At 40.0% G+C, this 20,832-nt stretch overlaps 1 protein-coding gene across 1 annotated transcript in view; it reads right to left on the reverse strand.

Annotated features, from left to right (window-relative positions):
• Positions 1-20,832, reverse strand: part of LRP2 (LDL receptor related protein 2) — a 1,335,386-nt gene that overhangs the window by 747,299 nt on the left and 567,255 nt on the right. Inside the window, exon 32 of the mRNA XM_044075346.1 lies at positions 11,397-11,563. Coding sequence (XP_043931281.1) covers positions 11,397-11,563 — 167 coding nt within the window. The remainder of the gene's footprint in view (positions 1-11,396; positions 11,564-20,832) is intronic.

Below are 20,832 nucleotides of genomic sequence, written 5' to 3' on the forward strand. Positions count from 1 at the left end.
ATCACATCACTGACAGTCCTCTCAGACAGGGATCCCAAAACTACATTCTCAGACTTATTATTATTCTAGTTTCAACAAAACAAAACTCCAGGTTTTGTTTAAATCACACCAAACAAACAGCAACAATACGTTTCTCTACTAATTTATTTTTTTAATGAATAAAAAGTTCCCTGCATTTTGGCTCAATGGTCTTCTTTGGGGTGAATGTTGTCAAAAGCTGAAGAACAGGATAAATTGTATTCCTCTAAATTAAAAAAAAAACATGAACACAGAGTTACATTGACAATTATTTGTTTTCTAGTTACTCCCCATAAAACTGTTGATTTAGGTTCATAGGTTGGTACTAGGCTATCGGCTCTACGGCCTATGCAAGCCTAACCATAATAATTCCCTGGAAATTTCTTTCCACAATATTTACATCTCTGGGCCCCTGTCTAGCAGGGTGACTGACATGATCCCTGGGGTGAATTTCCTATCTCCCATCCAATCATCAAGTTTCCTTTTGAAGAAGGACAATGAGGCGCTCTGCTTGACATGTATGGACAGTCTATTCTAGAGTATGGGGAGTCTCTGGGTCAGAAACCTATCCCTCCAGCATGTTTTGTTCATTGTGATGATGAGGTTTAGATCCCTGGAGCATGTGGCTCTGAGGGATTGGGATTTCTTTAAGTGGAGCATGTCCAACAGCTCAGGGTTTGACATGGCCTTGTATGTTAAGCAGAGATCACCTCTAAGTAGACGATATGCCACAGAGTATAGCTGGAGTTTTTTTAGACGGTCAGCATATGGCATTTGCTTTAGGCCTGTGATTCTTTTAGTGAGGTATTTCTGTGGCCTTTCCAGCTGTTGCAGATGTCTTGTGAGGTACATACCAAATGGGGCATTATACTCTATAATGGGTCTAATGAGGGATGAGTACAGTGGGACAATGACCTCTTTTTTTCTGAATGAAATGCCCTTAGTGATGATGTGTGCCACATAGAATGATTTCCTGATTGTTGTGGTGATGTGGTTATTGAAAGTGAGACCACTGTCCACTTGTGTCCCTAAGTCTCTCATCACACTTTTGATGTTTAGTGTTCTGCCACCTATGTGGTAGTTCATGGGTACATGTTTTTTTCCAAAGGGGATAACTATACATTTCTTAGCATTAAGCTTGAGCCCATGGCTCTGGCACCAAGCATCTGTTTCTGTAAGGCCCTTTTGTAGAATATCCACATCATTTGGGGATTCTATAATGGCTCCCAGTTTGCAGTCATCTGCAAACTTTGTTAGCCAGAGTCCCTTAGTGTTGGCTTGTACTTCAGAGAAGTAGATGCCAAACAAGAGTGGTCCCAGGACCGAACCCTGAGGTACTCCACTTGTCACTTGTCTGGATTCAGAGTCTGCTACTTTTACAGTCTGTGTTCTGTCAGTAAGACAGTTGGCAACCCATCGAGTGACATAGGGATTTATGCCCAGCTTAGTAAGTTATTTGCTAACAAAAATGAAATTAATCATTAAATGACTGTGCTGATCTAAGATTATTTTGTACAGTGAATGCTGTGGCTACCTCTTTGTAGACTAGTTTCAGAATGCTATGCAGGTCCATGTGGCTAGAGAGAAGGTGGCCACAGTAGCAAAAGAATGTTGAATTCTAACAATGTTTTCCTTTTCTAGGCTATTCAACAGAAGAGCAAAGAATAATTTTCTACAAGTCATCCACTCATAGCCAACATATGGTTGCCTTTATCAAAGAGGTGTAAATTCCCTACCAACTAAAACTATCTAATGATTTTGGCTTTGGAACACCTTGCTTTCAGAGTTTTGTCCTTTAGTGAAATATATGAGAAATATAATACTAAAAGTTATCAGATTAACTACAAAAAAATGTTACTTGTGCCTTGTCAGCTTTGAGAAAAGAAAATGTCCTGCCATTTCCACTATTGTCTGGGATTTTCAATTACATTTAGCTGTATAAAATAATTACCTTAGCCTTGCTGAAAATGAAGAACCCAGAAAAAAATGCTGATTTTGTTGTATATATAAATTTCTTACGACTTTTAGGCAAATGAAAGTAGCTAAAACAATAACCACACGCATAACCAATAGCAATGTCAATTGAGGCTCACACTTCCATTTAAAATATATGCTATTTTTTATGTTAACAGAACTTGTCTTCATTTTTATCAGCAGAGCAAAAGAATTGCTTTTTCTATTTGTTGTAATTAACAGCCATTTAATTATCTATTTTTTTCCAAACTGTATAAGAACTTGTCTTGTAAGGTGACAACCACACACCAATTTCAAATTAAGGAAGCTACTCCTTTATCTCCATACTCTGTCCTTCCTGCATTCATTCCTAGCCAAATCTGTTAACATTTCACATACTCCTTCCCTGTATACTTCTGCAATATCCATATCTTCATATGATAATCAGTAAAAGTAGGGTGATCTTAGTCCCACAGAGTGCAGTACCTTACCCCAGCATGATGGCTGGTGTCAAAATGTTAGTTCCCACCCAACACAGTGGTGTAGAAAAATAACCCTGACTACAGCTGAGACCAACTCGCATTAAGTAGCAGCTCGTACTTTGTCCATCGGGGAATGTGGAAGTTACTGGCCACCCATCTTACTGTACTGCACAGTAGTAGAAGCACTGGCTATGTGCAGCAGCAAGATAGGTCACAGACGCATGTAGGTAACCCCCCTCTGAGGCATACAGGGACAAATCCCTGAGTGTGACTTAAGCTTGAGAAGTGATTTGGCCCCTGTCAGAGTTTGGCAGTGGGATATGGAAGGGTGCAACTTTTGCCAGGTTGACCATCCTGGTGAGAGGCAGTCCCAGTAGGATGTTGCTCTTGGAGTGTCAGAGGTCTACATGTTTGCCACTGACTAGAGCGCAGGTTCTTTAAAATGCTAGACAGTGACAATAGAGCTAAGGGAATTGAGTGTAGCAGCACTCAACTCACTAAAGGAAGGGCATAGCTGCAGTGTTCACAGCAACTTTGGGGGGTGGGGTTTAAGAAACAATAGAAATAACCTCCACTACTTGCATCCAGCATGCTACAAAGCTGCTGAATGGGGATGAGTGCTGAGTAGTTTGAGTCTGGGGACAGACTAAAAGGATGCCTTGGGACGCCGGTCTGGGTGAAAGCCAAGCTAACCTGAGTCAGTGCTGGAAGAGCAGAGGTGGAGATTCAGGCAGGGGCCCAAAGTGCAGTTATGGATGCCTGGATGACAGTGCCTTGGGAAGGCTCTTGCCACCATACTGGGAATGTCAAGTACGGAAGAATGGATGGGCTTGAATCTGATTGGGGAAGGTTCAATGATCAGAAAGCACACAGATAAAAAGAATACGGGCAAAAAAAAATGTGCATGCAATTGCACACCAAGCAGTATATAGCAATGGGGATGGAGGTCAGTGTATATACGGAAGTGAGCGTGCATTACAGGCCAGAACTATGTGCTTCCATCTCAGTGATGAAAACATCAGATTCATGAGGGGTAGAATTAAGGATAACAGAAATTCACTCTCAATCAACAGTGTTGTGACATTTAGCATTGGTGGTGATGGTCCTAATCTGTCAAAGGAGAACCCTGACCCTCAGACCATTGGAATGAGGTTACCTACATAATGGCAGTGAAATATTAGTAGATGGTTAGCCATGCTATCTTCATGGCTCTCTGGGTGACAATTCCTCACATAAGCTCTCAATCCCACTGAAGAATAAACAGGTACAAAACCAATAAGAGGGAACCAGATATTGGCAGACATGAGGTAGAAGAAGAAGAATGTAAAAATCTCAGCTAATGTCCAGTATATGAAATACAGCTGTGCATGTGTTATATATGTACCTGCATATGTACTGGATTTATATGTGCACATGTTTACCACCTGAGTGCACTGCTGTGTTTGAGCATGTAGCAGGTAAGGATGTGCCAAAGCACAGCTCTGCATCTGTACTAAATAATGTTAGATAATGATGAGTGCAAAGGTCAAGTGCACACCAAATGACAGTCAGGCTAGCATCATGTGTATTAGGGTGAAAGCAAAAAGGCCATGTTGTTTTGCATCAAGTATGAAGAAAGCTTGTACAGGCCTGGATGGCAGACTAGGAAGCTGGGTGATAATTGAGTAAGAAGGAGTTAAACGTGATTGTACATAATGAAAAGACTTGCAACACATGGTATGTCCCAGGAGATCAAGGCTCACAGGCTCTTAATTTTATTAAGTCCATCTGACATGTTAATGACCTACTGGCTTTCAAGAAGCTTTAGTGCCAAAACTTTATGCTGATAGTTTTTACATTACACGCGCATGCACACGCGTGCAAGCACACACACACACACACACACACACACACACACACACACACACACACACACACACACACACACACACACACACACACACACACAGCACAATCTCTGTCCTGAGTCAAGATGGAGGAAGTAAACAGAAGTTCAATCTGTACTAAATACAGCATTGACCAACGGGACAGTGGCAATGTTCTTCTTGATGTGATAACATGAATAAGGATTGTGTTTTACAAATCTCGACACTAAACAGCAAAGGTCACCAGATGATAACTATATGAACCAGGGGTATAACCTACCACCATGAAATTACAATGGGCAGTGGTAAGGGTCCAAACCACAATAATGGCATTACCAGAAGATCTACAAGTTCTTTTCATCATTAGATAGGTTGAGCAAGACCATTAAATCAAACAGCTGAACTGTGGAATAAAGGAAATGGTCAATGCAGAATTTCTAGTCAGTCTTTATGTCCCCCAATACAAATATTTAACCTTTAATATTACAAGTGGTCAGTCATTTCCTACTGAGTCTTGGGGGAATGTAGATAGCACAGAAATTCTTTCAGGTTTTTTTTTATACATAAAATGTAAAGCCTATGTCTGCAGTGAATGCAAGTTAAGTTATTTGCAAGAAGCATTTAATTGCTTCACAATAAATTATTTCCACACTCCCTATATGCATATTTTTTCAGTTATACAAGAATATATTATGATCAGCTAGTATAATTTGTTAAATAAAGATGTGTGGAAAGAGCAATATCTCATTATCAGCCAATATATCAGGACTGCAGAGGGACAGCTAGTCTTGTAGAAAGGAACTTTTGTTCTCTATGAAGTAAGCACTGATGTCTGCAAATTTTAATTTGTGGGGAAAAGCTTGTACATATAATGCTGGGGAAGGGAGGGGGGGTATGGTGACAACAATGTACGAGTCTTTGTGAATGAAGTGGCAATGTATTATTTTGATATTGGTAAGCTTATTTTTTATGCCAGGGTGATTTTTAAGAGATGAAAGGTAGAACGCAGGCATAAAAGAACCTGTGAGCAATGATTTTTTTTAAGTAGATAACAAAAGCACTGTACTTAGGAAAGATGAGGAGAACATCACATCCAGCAATACATAATAATAAGTGGAGATGTTATAAGCTTTTTTGTGAAGGTTAGGCGCATGCATCGTAGTACATAAGAGGACAAGGGACACCTGAAACAAAGATGGCTGGGATACGATATATCACTCTAATTAGAGGACACTTGGGGTTGGCATAATGCTTAAGGTGTTTACCTCACTAACATAAGGTAGAGGGTTTGATTTTCCCCTTTGGTAGTGAAATTGGCAAGGCTTAAAATGGCACACAAGGGAAGCTAGCCTACTACTAACCTATGAATCTGCATTTCTATGCTCAGCTAGAGAGAAAGCATGCCTAAACTGGATACATATTCATCTAGTCCTTGTATATGTAGCTGTAATCCCATGTCTTCCCCCAGGTGGCACTCCTTATAGCAGGACAAAGCCACTCCTTTGCCCATTGATGAATGAGCTGACATTGCTTGCTCAGTCCCATAGCTATGACATAATCAGGACTGTGTATCTATTGCTAACCCTAGCAAAATCACTACGGTCAGGACCACAGCAAAAGTAGTTTCAGAGAACTACAGGACTAAAGAAATCAAAAGGTCATAGCAGTTTTAACGGAATTAAGAGGCACATCAAGACAAACAGAATCAGGTGACTCCAGCAGGATTAACAGATCTCTCTTCAACCCAGCAAATTAAGGGAGGCGAGGTTGCCATAGTAGCATTAAAAGACTCAGGGACCACATTATCCATTACAACTACCGGGAAAGATTACATGATCTAAAGGTCCCCATCTGGATTAACAGAGTCAAGGCAAGGGGCTTACATACATATTCACTGGTACATGAAGCCTTGCTTCTAGACGGATAGTTACCACAATACATTGTGTATTAAAAATCTGAAATCTTTTTATCAGCACAGTCAGGGTTAAGTTCCAGTTGTGCGTAAAATGAGCTGTAGAAAGCTTCTCCATCAGGGTAAACAGAGTCAGGGAAATCGCATGATAATTGTTGCTGAAATTGGGAAGCATGTTTCTTCACAGACATACACATAATTAAGTTTGTAAAGTGTACTGGCAATGTGAATTTATCTTTTAATACAGCTAGAAGTGTGTTTGAATTTAAAATGGTGATCTTACTTCCTGTCTCTGCTGCCATGAAGCCTTTTCCCTCTGTCCACCTATGTGTTTGCCATTGCTGCAGGTGGCAGGTCAACAGCATGTTGGTGGAAGCGGAAGGACAGTCATCTAGACACTTGGCTCGCAGAGTTCAAGTGAACTTCTGCTCCTTGCGGTAATTCGTTGTACTGGAGTCATTGTTACACATCTGAAATATTAACTGCACAGAATAAAGAACTTTTCTTTTCTTTTTTTAAATACTTAACAAAAATATGAAAATAAAATAAATAGCTTAGTCAGGGGTCCCCAGTAACCACAGGGCTCAGTGGTGCCTAAAAATACTTATCAGCAAATCTGTTAGGCAGTTCTATTGTACCTCAACTTTTCCTCCTCCCTGCATGCAAAATTTCACAGACAAATGTTGTTTGAGAATGCTTCTTCTTTGTTAGCCATTTCTGCATTTTACTGAGAGTATTTAATGCAGTATTTAGTATGCAGTTTATCAGTTAGTGAACTGATTTCCTTTCAGTCCTCTATTTTTTGCATATTATGAACTTCAGTGGTGTTGTATTCTTTGCTAACATGGATGCTGTCAGTAAATCTTCAATGTCAAATGTCTTCATAGTTTCAATACTTAGTGTTCGATGCCAGTTTAACAGACAGCATTACCATTACAAAATGACATGCAAAGAATAAAGGTTGTATGTAATAATGTAGCATTTACCAAAACACAACGATAACAGGAAAGAGGAGATTGCCTTTAAGTGTGCTCAGATAACCTTATAATTACCTGTTAATTACAGCATTCAGGGGATGTGGGCCAGACACAGAAGCATTTCCTAAATGGCCAAGTGGCAACAATGGACTCCATTCTCAAAGGATCTACTGCTAGAGGGATAATACAGAGCAAATTCTCAGGTGATGGGGACCAAACTTTGTAATATTTTATATTTCATTAGAGGAAAGCAGAGAAGACAGTCCACCTGTTACCCAAAAACTCTGTAATTAAATTCTGAAATCCAACCCTAAGATCATTTGAGTAAGGCCTGCATTCACTTAATGGTACTTTGGCTCAAAAAGCAACATTTCCTATTTATCAAATTATGTTTTTCATTTCCTTTCAGCACCCAGTGACCTTATATTCCATTGTTTTTGTTTTGTGATCTCTATGCATATTAATACATTTCAGTTTGTTTTCCCACTGAGAAGCAGTAAGCGGCCACTGTCAGTTGTTTTTCCTCTACATAGCATAAAAGATGACTGCATGCTTTGGCCTTGTTTTGCATCACAGCCTGCCACTTCAGTGGGTGTTAGTTCTACAGGCCGTCATTCATTCATTTTCTGACAGTTGCTCTATTTAGTTCTGGGTCACAAGGAACCAGTATAATGCATGGACTCAGGACTAGGTGAGACAACAATCTACTGCACAACAATTTGTTGTGCTGGCCGTTTTTTATTAATTTAACCAGTAATATATGACACACTAATATTAAAATCAGGTTTCTGTTTTTAGACATGTTAATGTGTATTTTGATTTCTACAGATGTTCATACTCTTGCTAAAAACTAATCAATCCCTTCTTACTGCTGATGGAATTAGAAAGTTACTTTAAAAATAATAGCAACTTAAGAGCTTCTGTTTAACAAGTCAAATTCAGAATTGCTGAACAAAATGAACTGTAATTAGTTAAATGTTTTATTTATCTAACATTGCATAAAACTAACAGACAGAGTGTAATTCTGTCTTTATGATGATATAGTACCTCTTCCTAATGTCTAGGCATTCCAACATGAAATAAAAATAGAGCAAAACAAGGAGTGATTTACTGGTTCACACTGCCTGTTTGGATAGCTGTAGAATGCTTAGATGCAGTTATTGAAATATGTCATTTGTTTTACTTTGGTAACTTCTAAAGGCTGAGCCTTTACAAATTTCTGAAAACTAAGACCCATAATATGTGTTTAGTTGTATGACGACTGTGATACATGAAAAAATAACAAAAGTCACTGATGATAAACTGCTATCTGTATGGATTCACAAAGTTATGTGGCTACATGAATTAACATTTTCAATGAATGCTGCACAAAGCAATAGAAAGTGTTTATTTAAGCTGAGTTGTGATACTAGCATACCTTTGTAAATGCCACTGCAGTTTCTTCAGAAATACATATAGGCTGGTAAACAAAATAACATTGCTGCAATTCTCAGGATTAAAAACTGTGAACTTTCCTTTTTAATTAAGTTGCTTAGGTGGTATACTGTGGCAGAAACCCTGTACTGCACAATTGCACATCTGCATCGTAGTCAGGTATTCCTGCTTGATTTTCTTTAGCACTAATTACTCAAGCACAATTGCTGACAAGGACAACACATTTCTACAAATGATCTCATACAATTACTTGAAGAAGGAAAGCAGAGCTTTGATTTCCCATTGCTTCTAACTATACATACCTGCTCCTAGGCCTTATCAGCGGAGTGATATAAGAATTACCCGCATGCAAACTAAGTGCATATGGTAAAGTTCACTAATGCTTTTAATTTGTTTAGTAATGCCCATCACACTGGAGAGTCAGTGTTTAAACATATCAGAGCTGACAGCTGAGATTTAGTCAGTAATATTGTATTTATGTTGCTGCCTATAACATATTATGTCAGTGATAAGAACTCGTATTGATGGAAAAACTGTGAATCTTCTTTACTTTTATTGCTTGGCTGGTTGAAGTAATCCTTGGGATCTATCAGGAACTAGACACGTGCACAACTGACACCTTTGGCACGTCTATTGGACCAAAATACATATTTTGTAATGAATATAGGACTTAACAGAAGTTACACATAGTAACAGAAACGTTTTCTGAGGTGGCTTTCTCACCCACAGCTGTCATACAGAGTAAACACTTCCTAACACCCTGCCACACACTTGACAGATAAACTCTCACAACTCTGTGGAAAAGGCATGGTTCTTGTTGTGGTAGGCTTAGATAAAATGAGCCTGTTTTCAAGACAGCACTTTACATCTTAAAACTCCAATCAGACAAGCTTCAGACAATTATTCTGCAGCCAGCCTGTTACAAATTTAGCATACACTAAACTATGTTACATTAAATTGATGGCAGCATGAGGCAATTTATTCTGTCTGTAATTGCCTTAAAATTCTACCTGACCTCCATCCCTGCATTCCCTCTTCTCCTTTTCCACCATGCCCTCTGAAATATCTCTGTGGATTCACTCCCAATCCCCACTATCCAATCCAGTAGCCCATTCCACAACCTCCTCTATGAAAAAATACCTTTGGATATCCAGGAAGTAGTTAGCCCTCACATTCTATTGGCTGTGCTCCCTTTTTCCTATTCTGTCCTTAATCCTCTGTCTTTCCTGTTCACAATGAGCCTTTCAGATCTCCTTGATATGATCCTATATATAGATATCAAATCTCCCTTGTTTCTGCTGGCCTCAGGTCAGAAGGGTTGCACCTTCTCTAATGGCTGCTTACACTCATTCCCCCTCAGTTCCACAGATATTTCTGGTACCTTCCTCCTTTTTTTTTCCAGAACCTTACCATCATTGCACTTATATAAGCCTACAGAACTGCACACAGGATTCAGGGTGTGGTCTGAAAAAGGCCATCAGCAGTAGAAGTATTACACTTTGCTTCTGGAATATATTCCTTTGAAGATGCACCTCAGCATTCTGTTTGGTGCTGGCACTGCCCTCTCACTCTGCTCCTCACGGTTCAGTTCAGGTGTTGTCAACATGTGTATTTCCCCTTCTTTCTCTGCTGCAATCCATTCCAGTCCCAAAAGCTAATACATCACTCCAGTGTGTTGTGGTTTAAATGAAACACTCTACAGTTTTTTTTCAGTGAATGTCAGATGTCACCTTTCTGTCCACTTCTTCAGCCTTTCCAAATCCTCTGTCAACCTCTTCCTCCTGTCCACCACTGTTGCACCTCTGTGTCATCAACAAAGTAGCAACTGGTTGAAAGGTGAAGAGGTTATTGTTGTGAGGGTGGGGAGGGATAGAGGGGGTATATATGTTGGAGTTAGAGGGTGCAAGTTTCAGGACACTGTCAATGAAGTGTCTATTGAGAAGGGTAGCAGTTTCTAGAGCTGTGTTGCTTGGAAAAGGGGAGGGGTTGGAAGGGCTTCCAGGACTGAGGAGTTTATTTTTCATATAAAACTTTTATATTCTAGTCACATTCCTGCATCATCTGTTCTATAATGCCCACCTTTGGGCCTTCTGTTGGACGGAAGTGGTCTAATGGCTGTTCAAATTTTCTCATCACTACTATATACATTCCCAGAATTCCTAAGCTCTTTCTTGAAATATATTCATCAGTGCTGTAGGTAGTAGTGCTGGGCTTTGTCACATTGTTTTAAAATATATGCCTTTTATACCGTGTATTTCGTAAGCTAGTGCTGGTAAACTAAATGAATTCTCTAGTAAATACATTGTGTCTCAGCTTCTATAAAAATCACACACATGCCTGGTAATTACCATAGAGGATTAAGATTATAAGCCCATTAACAAGCTATTTCCTGTGGGCCAGGGTTTAATTCCCATAGTCTCCATTTGCATACTATGTGACCTTGAGCAAGTCACTTAACAAAAAAGTGTGTTGGGACAACTGAAAATTTGGGGAAGGCTCATTAATGGTCTGCTAGACTGGGCTATGCATAGACATATACAAACACATGTACTTGCATACCTGTGTGTATACATGGCAGTGTATTTAAATACAAAATGTAGTATGCAAGCTCAGTTTTTGCAAAAGAAATGAAAGACGCGATGAGGTAGAATAGTAAATACCATTATACACGTTAACATTTGTCATGTAAAAACTACTTTGAGCAGTTTTATATGAAAGATTAACAAATTCAATCTCAGATTCAGGAAATACTTACTGGATTTTCAGCCCAGTAGATCCATTGCTCTGAATCATCAAATTCTACATCAATACCATTCTGTACTCCAGCTATGGGGATCATGGCATCATTGCTCTTATCCTCGGGATTCAGGGACATGCCAAAAATAATGGTGTTTCGCACAACTAGGAGGAATGGGTCTTCATCTGAAAAGCAAAAACAAAATGATCAAAACAGTAAGACTAGCATAGACTCAAGCTGTTACAAAGATGCTGGTCAGCTAAATGTTGTGCATAGATGTTTTCTGTCACTGAACTACAAAGCAATAAGCTATATCATTTGCACTTGCAAGTTTTCTCTTGCCAAAATAAACAATGATAATTGTTATATCCAGCCGCATTGCTGTGTCTTAAAAGCAAAGTTGCTAGCAAAAGTGACAGAAAAATACATAGCTTTTTACAATTTACTGTAACCCAAGAAACAATCCATCTTTTTTTATGCAAACTGGGCTAACATTACTTGCGATTAATTAAGTCTGAGAAGTTTTATTTCTGTCTCTTTTTAGTTCAAAGTTTTTCTTCTACCATAAGAAAAATAACTCTGTATTCTGTAGGCAGAACATGTCAGTAATACAAAAAAATTAGAAGGCTTCATGGTTTTATACTGTATAAAAAATTACTAAGACATATGTATAACTACTGAATGACTTTTTTCTTCTGAAGGTAGCAAAGAGTGTACATCAAGAGTTAATGTGTTCCAGTCACCTTGAGGTCATTGGGAGAGGGCACAACAATTACATGACCTTACTTAAGCAATATCGTGGTGTTGAAATGAATACAAAGCATGCATAATTTAATCTTCCTGTTGAAAGTCTACTGGAATCTTAATGTGGTGCACTTTCCTGGATATTATAATTACAATGGAAATTAAAAATGAGGGCAAATGTCCATTCGCATTATTGACAGTCATTTACCTTTCAACATCAAATAAATCAGTATTTTTTTAATAAAACCTTGTTCGTCAAGCATTTCATTCAGTACAAGTACAAACAAGAACTGTCAATGTTCCTTGTTATGTGAGAAACAAGGCATTTGTTATGGCACTCATTATTATAAGGCAATTATAACATTGTGAACCAGTGGATATGTTTCAAGTGATCATTACAAAAGCTTATTTGTACAAAAAGTGCTTCTGGAGCAGGTCATTTCATAAGATAAAAAGTAACAGTTATAAATGAGAGACTTGCATCCATTATTCTTATTACATGGTCTATTTATGGCATACGATTTAAGTAGAAATTGAATAGGAACTAAACTGGACTCTGATGTAACGATGTCTTGAAAATTGGTATGTTACTCCATATGTGGTGAAACTGCTGACTGTCACTGGTTTAGTCATCAAAAGTAAAAGTAATAATACCCACTATTGTGGAAATGTTTCCACAGAAAGCATTGTATAAGGAATTACTATAAAATGGGGGGGGGGGGGGACTCGTACATCTACAATTGAGTTTAATGATTATACTGTATTCTAGCTACTGACTTGCTTTGGCTGTCTGGTAATAATGATAGGTCTGTCACCCAAACTGAGGTGCTACAGGATAGATCCTACAGTGAACAACAAATATGTGCAAGACAGCTGCTTCTTTTTTAATATTTACTGAAAAAAATGCCAAACCACATAGGGAAGAAGAGGAAAGAATAACAAAGTATAGGCAGGAAAGAGGAGAATGAGCGAGGCAACATCTTTCTTAAAAAGATTTAATCACGGTAATGTAATCAATAAATAGCTTATTTCCAAGACTAACATTAGAGAGACACCTAAACACCGATGATTTAATGAAAACGTCTCTCACATGCTCTATGTATGGCCTGTACCTAGACCATTTCAGAATACTATTTGCTCTACAACTCTTTCATTCCTATAGTGCAATGTCCTGAATATAATATCTAGGCAATAAGGTCCGCCATTCGTTAACACCAAGTGGGTCCACTCCCCCTCCAAGTACAAGTTACACACTTGTCGGTCACAGTAAAGAATCCCTCAAAATTACTTTGCCTTCAGTAGAGGAGCACAACTTGGCAAAAGAACCAATTAGAACTTACCAGGAGTATCTAAAGAAATTATGAGATCTTAGATACTAATCTATAGGCCCTTTCAGCCTTACCTAAAACAATGGACCAATGAGAGTGCATTGTGAAAATATGGATCCAGTCTCTAGTAATTTCTTGAGGGCATCACTAACAGTGAATACTATATCCAGTGTGCACGTAGGCCAATTACTTATAAGTAAGAAAGAATAACTAGAACAGTGATCAAGCAAAAACTCCAAGCAGCAAGGAGCTAGACAAAATGAGAGGGTCCAAAAGCAGCATATTTTTGTCAGGTGTGGAAAGTTGCAACCCAGTTTTGGTGTTCATATACTGACAATAGGTAAATGGAAGGGGACTTACCACACTTCTGATCTGATACTTCTACATTATGCTGAGAACAAGGCTTGCTTTACAGACCACATTAGAGGACCTGACCAAAGATGTCTTAGCATGAACTCTGATGGAATGAGGAGATTGTCTCACATGTCAAAACTCTTCCACTTCTTACAAACTGCTGAGTATACACACTACTAGTTGTTAACCAGATTGAAGAAGGTAGCCTTAAAGACCTGACACTTCTAGAAAAGAAAACATACAAGATAATCAAGATTTCAGAAATGCTGGATAAGCACTAGGTCAGTAGCTGAGGGAGTAATATTCATATACTACTTATGCAGAAGTATGAAAGACAGAGTCATAGCTGGCTTATCTAATACCTGATACCATTCCCTGATCTGGTACCCTCAACTGTAAGCTGAGGAGCAAAAAAAAAGTCTGTTCTAATTTGGCTGGCTCTCAGAAATCCCATTTCTATGCCCCTCAACTCCAAGCTTCTGCTTTTAAAGCTGTAGCAATTCGCCTACTGCTACAACATATACCATACATGCACTACTGCAGTCCTGACCACAAAAGCAGTATTGCAGCTCACTTCTGTACTGGAATTCAGAAATGCCAGTAGGTACAGAAATGAGTATTGGTACTGCCCTATAGATCATAGGTTCATAAGCTGATACTAGGCTATCTGCCCTAGGGCATTTTTAAGCCTAGCCAGAGTGTGTTTGGCTTTCGCCACCCTTTTAGATTAGTTATTAGTTGACTGTGCCTCTGTATAGTAGGTCACAGAAGATAGCCCTTTTAAGGTTAGTTTACTGTGCCTCTGTCTAGTAGGGACACAAAAGAGATTCCAGGGGTAAACCTATGATCTCCCATCCACTCGTCAATATTTCTCTTGAAGAGGGTCATTGAGGGGCTCTGCCTAACATGGATTGGGATTTTGTTCCAGAATGAGGGGAGCCTCTGGGAAGTGAATCTGTCCCTCCAGCATGTCCTATTTATTTCTGTGCTGAGGTTTAAGTCCCTGGAGCGTGTAGCTCTAAGGGATTTGGATTTTCTGAGGTGGAGCATGTCCATTAATTCTGGTTTGGACATGGCTTTATACGTCAGGCACAGATCGCCTCTGAGTAGGCGGTAAGCAACTGATTAGAGCTGGAGTTTCTTTAGCCTAACTGCGTGGGGCATCTGTTTGAGTCCCTTGATCCTCTTGGTGAGGTACTTTTGGGGTCTTTCCAGTTGCTGCAGGTGTCGGGTAAGGTACATCCCAAATGGGGCATTGTATTCAATTATGGGCCTGATGAGTGATGAGTAGAGGGGCACAATGACCTCTCTTGATCTAGATGCGAACCCCTTTGTGATAAGGTGGGCTATATAGAAAGTCTTTCTAACCATTTTGGCAACGTGATTGTCAAAGGAGAGATTGCTATCTACTTGGGTCCACAAATCCCTAATTACTTCTTCCGTACTTAATGGATTACCACCTATGTGGTAATTTGTGGGCACTTTGTTTTTCCCAAAGGGGATGACTATGCACTTTTTGGCATTTAGCTTTAGGCCATGGCTCTGGCACCAGTTATCCATCTCTGTAAGACCCTTTTGGAGGATGCTTGTGTCAGTCGGCAAGTCGATTATGCCACCCAGTTTGCAATCATCTGCGAACTTGGTCAGCCATAGTCCTCCCGTGTTAGCCTGTACCTCAGAGAAATATATACCGAACAAGAGAGATCCCAGGACTGAGCCTTGTGGTCCGCCACTTGTAACTGGTTTAGAGTCTGACATGGCACCTGTAATTCTGACCATGTGGGTTCTATCCCTGAGCCAGTTTGCAACCCATCTTGTGACATAGGGGTTGATATTTAAGCTGGTGAGCTTATTTATGATGCCCGAGTGGGGTATTGTGTCGAAGGCTTTTGCGAGGTGCAGGTAGGCTGTGTGGACTACCTTGCCTTCATCTATGGCCTTGGTGACTGTTTCAAAGAAGTCAACCAGGTTCAAGAGGCAAGATCTGCCCTTAACAAAGCTGAATTGGGTAGGATCCAGTGTTTGGAGGTTCCCAATGTCTTTGTTTATGAGTTTCATGATGATACGCTCCATAGCTTTGCAGACCAGGCTAGTCAGGCTTATAGGGCGATAGTTTCCGGGGTCCGTTTTGGCACCACCTTTGTGGAGTGGGACCACTGTTGCTGTACGCCATTCCTTGGGTACATATCCTGTAGTAAGGCTGAGATTGAACAGTGACTTTATGTGAGGGTTCAATTCTTCTTGGAGCTCATGTAAGACGCAGCCCGGGACACTGTCCGGTCCCATTGATGCTGTGTTTTTTGATTTGGAGAGGGCAGCTCTCACCTGTGCATCTGTGATGTCAGGGAGGCTACACTCTGTTGGGATAGACATTTGCTCTTTTGGGCGCGAAGGGGGGAGAAGTTTGCACTGAACCTGTCTGCCAGGATGTTGGCAATGTCTGTGGGTTCAGTGTATTTTTTGTCATTTTGCTCTAACTCAGAGTATATCTGGGAGTTGCTACCCAGGTTCCTGACATAACTAAAGAAGGCCTTGTGATTATCTTTAGCATCTTGTGCAATTTTTCTTTCGAAGCTGGCCTTAGATAATTTTATGAGGGATCGTAGTTTCTTGCTAGTACTGATCAGAGATGCCTTCCCTTTTTGGGATTTTGCTCTATCATGTAGTAGCTTCCTCCTTCTGTTGTATAGCTTATTTATGGCTGGGGTCCACCAGATAGGTCTCCTGCCTTTGGAGGAGTGAGTCTTGGTTTTATTTGGGATAGCACGATCCATGCATTCCTGTAGGTATCCATAGAATGCGTTTGTAAAGGATTCTGCGGTTTGGGCCGTATTTTCCACTGGCCTGGGGGTTTTGAAGGATTCCACCTCGGTTTTGAGAAGTGCAAAGTTTGCTTTTGAGAAGTTCTTCACCGTGGTTTCCTTGGCTGGGGGTGGGGACGGGATATGGATGTCTAGTGAGATTAATTTATGGTCAGATCTTACCAATGAGGGGTATACCTCTGGTATGGAACATAGAGTCCCCATGTTGGTGATGATCAGGTCCAATATGTTTTCCCCTCTTGTGGGAGTGGTGACCAGTTGTTCCATAGCATTTGAGTTTATAAATTCTAGGAAGCATTGGGCGAGGGTGTTGGGGCTTGAGTAGTGCTCCCAGTTTATGTTTGGGTAGTTGAAGTCACCCAATATGATGGTGTTTGGAGAGACCTTCATATTTTTCAGTGTTCTCAGGAAAGCTGAGTGGGGTTCCTGAGTTTGGGAGGATGGTCTGTAGCAGGCTACAAACTGAAAGGTAGTTTTGCCCACTGTTAGTTGCACATGGATGGTCTCCGATGCTTCATGCAGTGCCACTAACCTGGAGGTATGGGTATCTTTGATGAATATGGATACTCCCCCTCCTTTTGTGGTTTGGTCCGAGTTTTGGGGCCGAAAAGCATGGTATGAGGTATCATACTACATAACCCCTTGAGTGCAGTTCAGCAGCCCTCTTCATCCTACCTAACTATGCTATTGAATGCAGACAACTGTCTTATCCTCATGTTTTCCTTTCCCTTCTCAGGAAGTCTCCGGGAGAATGAATCCTTATTCTGAAAGCCAGGGGCAACTTTTCAGAGACTCATGGGTTCACTCAAACCATGGATATGGGGCCCACTGTACAGCTACACAAGACTTTCAACAATGCCTTGTATAAAATTAAACTTCTTCAATACCACTGATACATTATTCAATGATGTACTGTCAAAAGCATTTTCTGCTACAACACTCAGGGCAGTCTGTGGGTGTCTGTACTTTATGGCTAGTGTGAATATTTCTCTTACCCATCTTAAACAGTCACACTACTGACAGCAGAATAAATCTTACATGATATGGACGCTTTAGCCTATTTACAAAGGTTGTGATTTTGGAAGACAGTTACAGCAGACAAATATTATGATCTAGATTAATAACAGAAATAAGATGATACCCAGAACAATCATCTGACAGCTTAACTGGCTTAGTCATTATTTCAATAAAGGTATCATGCCATGAAGAGAGTGGGGGGGGGGGCTTCAGAATTACCTGTATGAAAACCAGAGACAAGCAGAAAGAACCTGAGAAGCTCTGACATGAAGTAGCTAAAAAGTTCTGGATAGAAAAACATCTTGGGCAGATGCCTAACCATTTTCAGCTATTTTATGCTCATGCAAGTTCCTCCCATCTGAATGGGGCTTCCAAGACATTTTGTGTTGTTGTGAGGCAAGGAGGTAAAACCCTGTGTAATTTGGTATCCCTCATCAGGTTGAATCACTAATATCACTTGGTTTGCAAAAACTTGTAGAACACATCTATTTGAGAACAATCTACTTAAAGAACAAAAACCCTATTTCAACTGTCCACATCCTGCAGCTTATAGATTCTAGCAAATAATATGATTCACTGGGATGAAGGGTCATAAGGTCTAAGCCTTCATAGATGTTTACTAGGCTAACAACCACAAGGGCCTTTTTAAGCCTAGCCATGCATCCAAAATCTCTGACAAGTTCTTATACCCTTTGATAAGTGTAAGCATGGGCCTGGGAGATGAACCATTTACAAGTTACATGTGCCCATTAGAGACACAGGTGCCAAAACAGGAATGAATTTCCGATTTCCCCTACAATTGTCCAAGGTGGACTTGAATTGAGTTAGGAAGGAACTCTGCTTCATATGAGGAGCCTGTTCCATAGATGGGGTAGTCTCTGAGATACATACCTATCTCTCCAGCAGGTCCTATTTATATCACAGGCAAGGTTTAAGTCTTTAGAATAGGTAATTCTGGTGCTGTTTGTTTTGTGGATATGCAGGAGATCCATCTGAGTGGGGTCTGACAATGCCCTGTATGCCAGGCATAGATCTCCTCTCAAAAGCCTGTAGGAGACAGATAGGGCCCTTAAGGCGTCTGCATAGGACATATTACTTACGCCCTGTATTCATTTAGTGAGGAACCTTTGTGGACATTACAATTTTGGGTATGTCTGGTTAGGTACATACCAAAAGGGGGCACTGTACTCAATAAGCTCTCTTACTGAACACTCCCAGACCTTTATCCTTAGATTCTCCAAACATACTCCTAAAAAACACCTCTCTAGAGATTATCATAAACTCAACCTATTCAACCAATACTTTTAATTCCACTTTGTCTAATGTAAAATGGTCCTTCCTTCAACACATCCCTTTCAATGAGGCCATAATATCTTTTAATAAAATATTCCTAGACAGACTTCACTCCATGACACCTATCAGAAAAAATCAGAATAAAATCTAACTCAGCCCTCTGACTCACAAAATATACATGCTCCATTATACACAAAAGAGTGTATCCGGAAATCCTGGGTCAAAAATAAGTCCCCTATTCTACTTCAAAGATATAAGGAGCACAGAAACCTGTCCAAAAAACTTATTAACAATGACAAGAAAACTTTCTTCTGTTCCAACCAACATAACCCACATAAAAATAAAAAATAAAAAATTCTGGAATTCCATTAATCATCTTCTTTATACTGGCAATCCTCCAATTCCCAACCACTTCACACAGAATACTGGTACTGAAACTGCCACTCTCCTTAACAAATATTTCATTGAAGCAATCCAAAAACAAGACAAAATAGTAATACCTCCTCTTCCCCTCCTTTAGCCCCCAACATAATTCCTTTTGATACACAAAATAGTAATATTTTCACTACACCCCTTTCACTTCCAAACATGATACCCTTCAATACACTCTCTTTCAAAACTGTTCCCACCTCCTTCATCAAATCCCTCCTTTCCAAACTCAAACCTTGCTCCCCCTCTGCAGTTAAACCGTCTGCCTTTCTTCTCAAAATTGCTGCAGAATCCATTGCCTACCCCATCTCCACACTCATAAATCATTCCATTACTGAAGCCCGTGTCCCTGATTTATAGAAATCCTTCTACACTATTCCTCTTCATAAGGGGGGAAACTCTACTGATCCGTCTAACTATAAACCCATTGCCATCCTGTCCCCCATTTTCAAAATTCTGGAAAAGTGTATTCACACCCAGCTACTCAAATACCTGCTTGATAATAATCTGCTTACATCTACCCAACATGGCTTTAGACCCTACCACAGCACTTCCACTGCACCACTCTCCTTCATCCATACAGTAGCTGAGGCCTGAGACAACAACGTGTTAGTCACCTGTTTATTTCTTGATCTCTCTAAAGCTTTCAACACTCTATCTCACTCTAAACTTCTAGCTAAATTTTCCAACCTCTGGCTCTCTACTTCCTTCTTAAACTGGTTCTCCAGTTACCTCACCAATAGGCAACAATCCGTTCGCTGGCAAACTGTCTTCTCCCCCTTCCAACCTGTCAACACTGGTGTTCCACAAGGATCTATCTTAGGCCCCTTCCTGTTCACTATTTTCACTAACAATCTACATTATGCCTGTAACCTCACAACATTCCTCCAATATGCTGATGATTCCACTCTCATTACCACTGCACATAGCATCCCTGATCTCTTACCTCTAACTCAGAACTCCTTTTTCTTCTATCGAAACATGGCTCTCTGACAATCAACTCGTACTTAATCCTAAAAAATCTAAACTCCTTCTCATCCATCCAAAAACACTGGCACATCACAAATCCTCATTTTCCATCACCTTCCTCAACAATACCATCATTAAACCTGAACCCCATACCAAACTATTAGGTGTCATTATTGATGACATACTCATCCAACACTGTATAAAGAAAACACACCAGAAACTTGGTCTGCTCTATCGTAATCAGAAATTCCTTATACCTTCCTCCAAAATATCCCTAGCCCAGTCTCTCCTACTAACTTGTCTTATGCATGCTGCCCCTATTCTTACAAATATTCAAACTACTCAACTTTCCAAACTTGAACAAACTTATAATAAAATTGTCATATTTGCCACTGGTCTCCCTTACAATTCCCATAACTGTCTCATCTTTAAAGCACTCCAATGGCCTGAATTCTCTAACCAACTATTACTTCAGCAACTGCACATTACCCATTCAGT

This window comes from Protopterus annectens, chromosome 6.part1, assembly GCF_019279795.1.
Source record: "Protopterus annectens isolate FY-2018-M chromosome 6.part1, PAN1.0, whole genome shotgun sequence".
In the NCBI taxonomy this organism is placed as follows: domain Eukaryota; kingdom Metazoa; phylum Chordata; order Ceratodontiformes; family Protopteridae; genus Protopterus; species Protopterus annectens.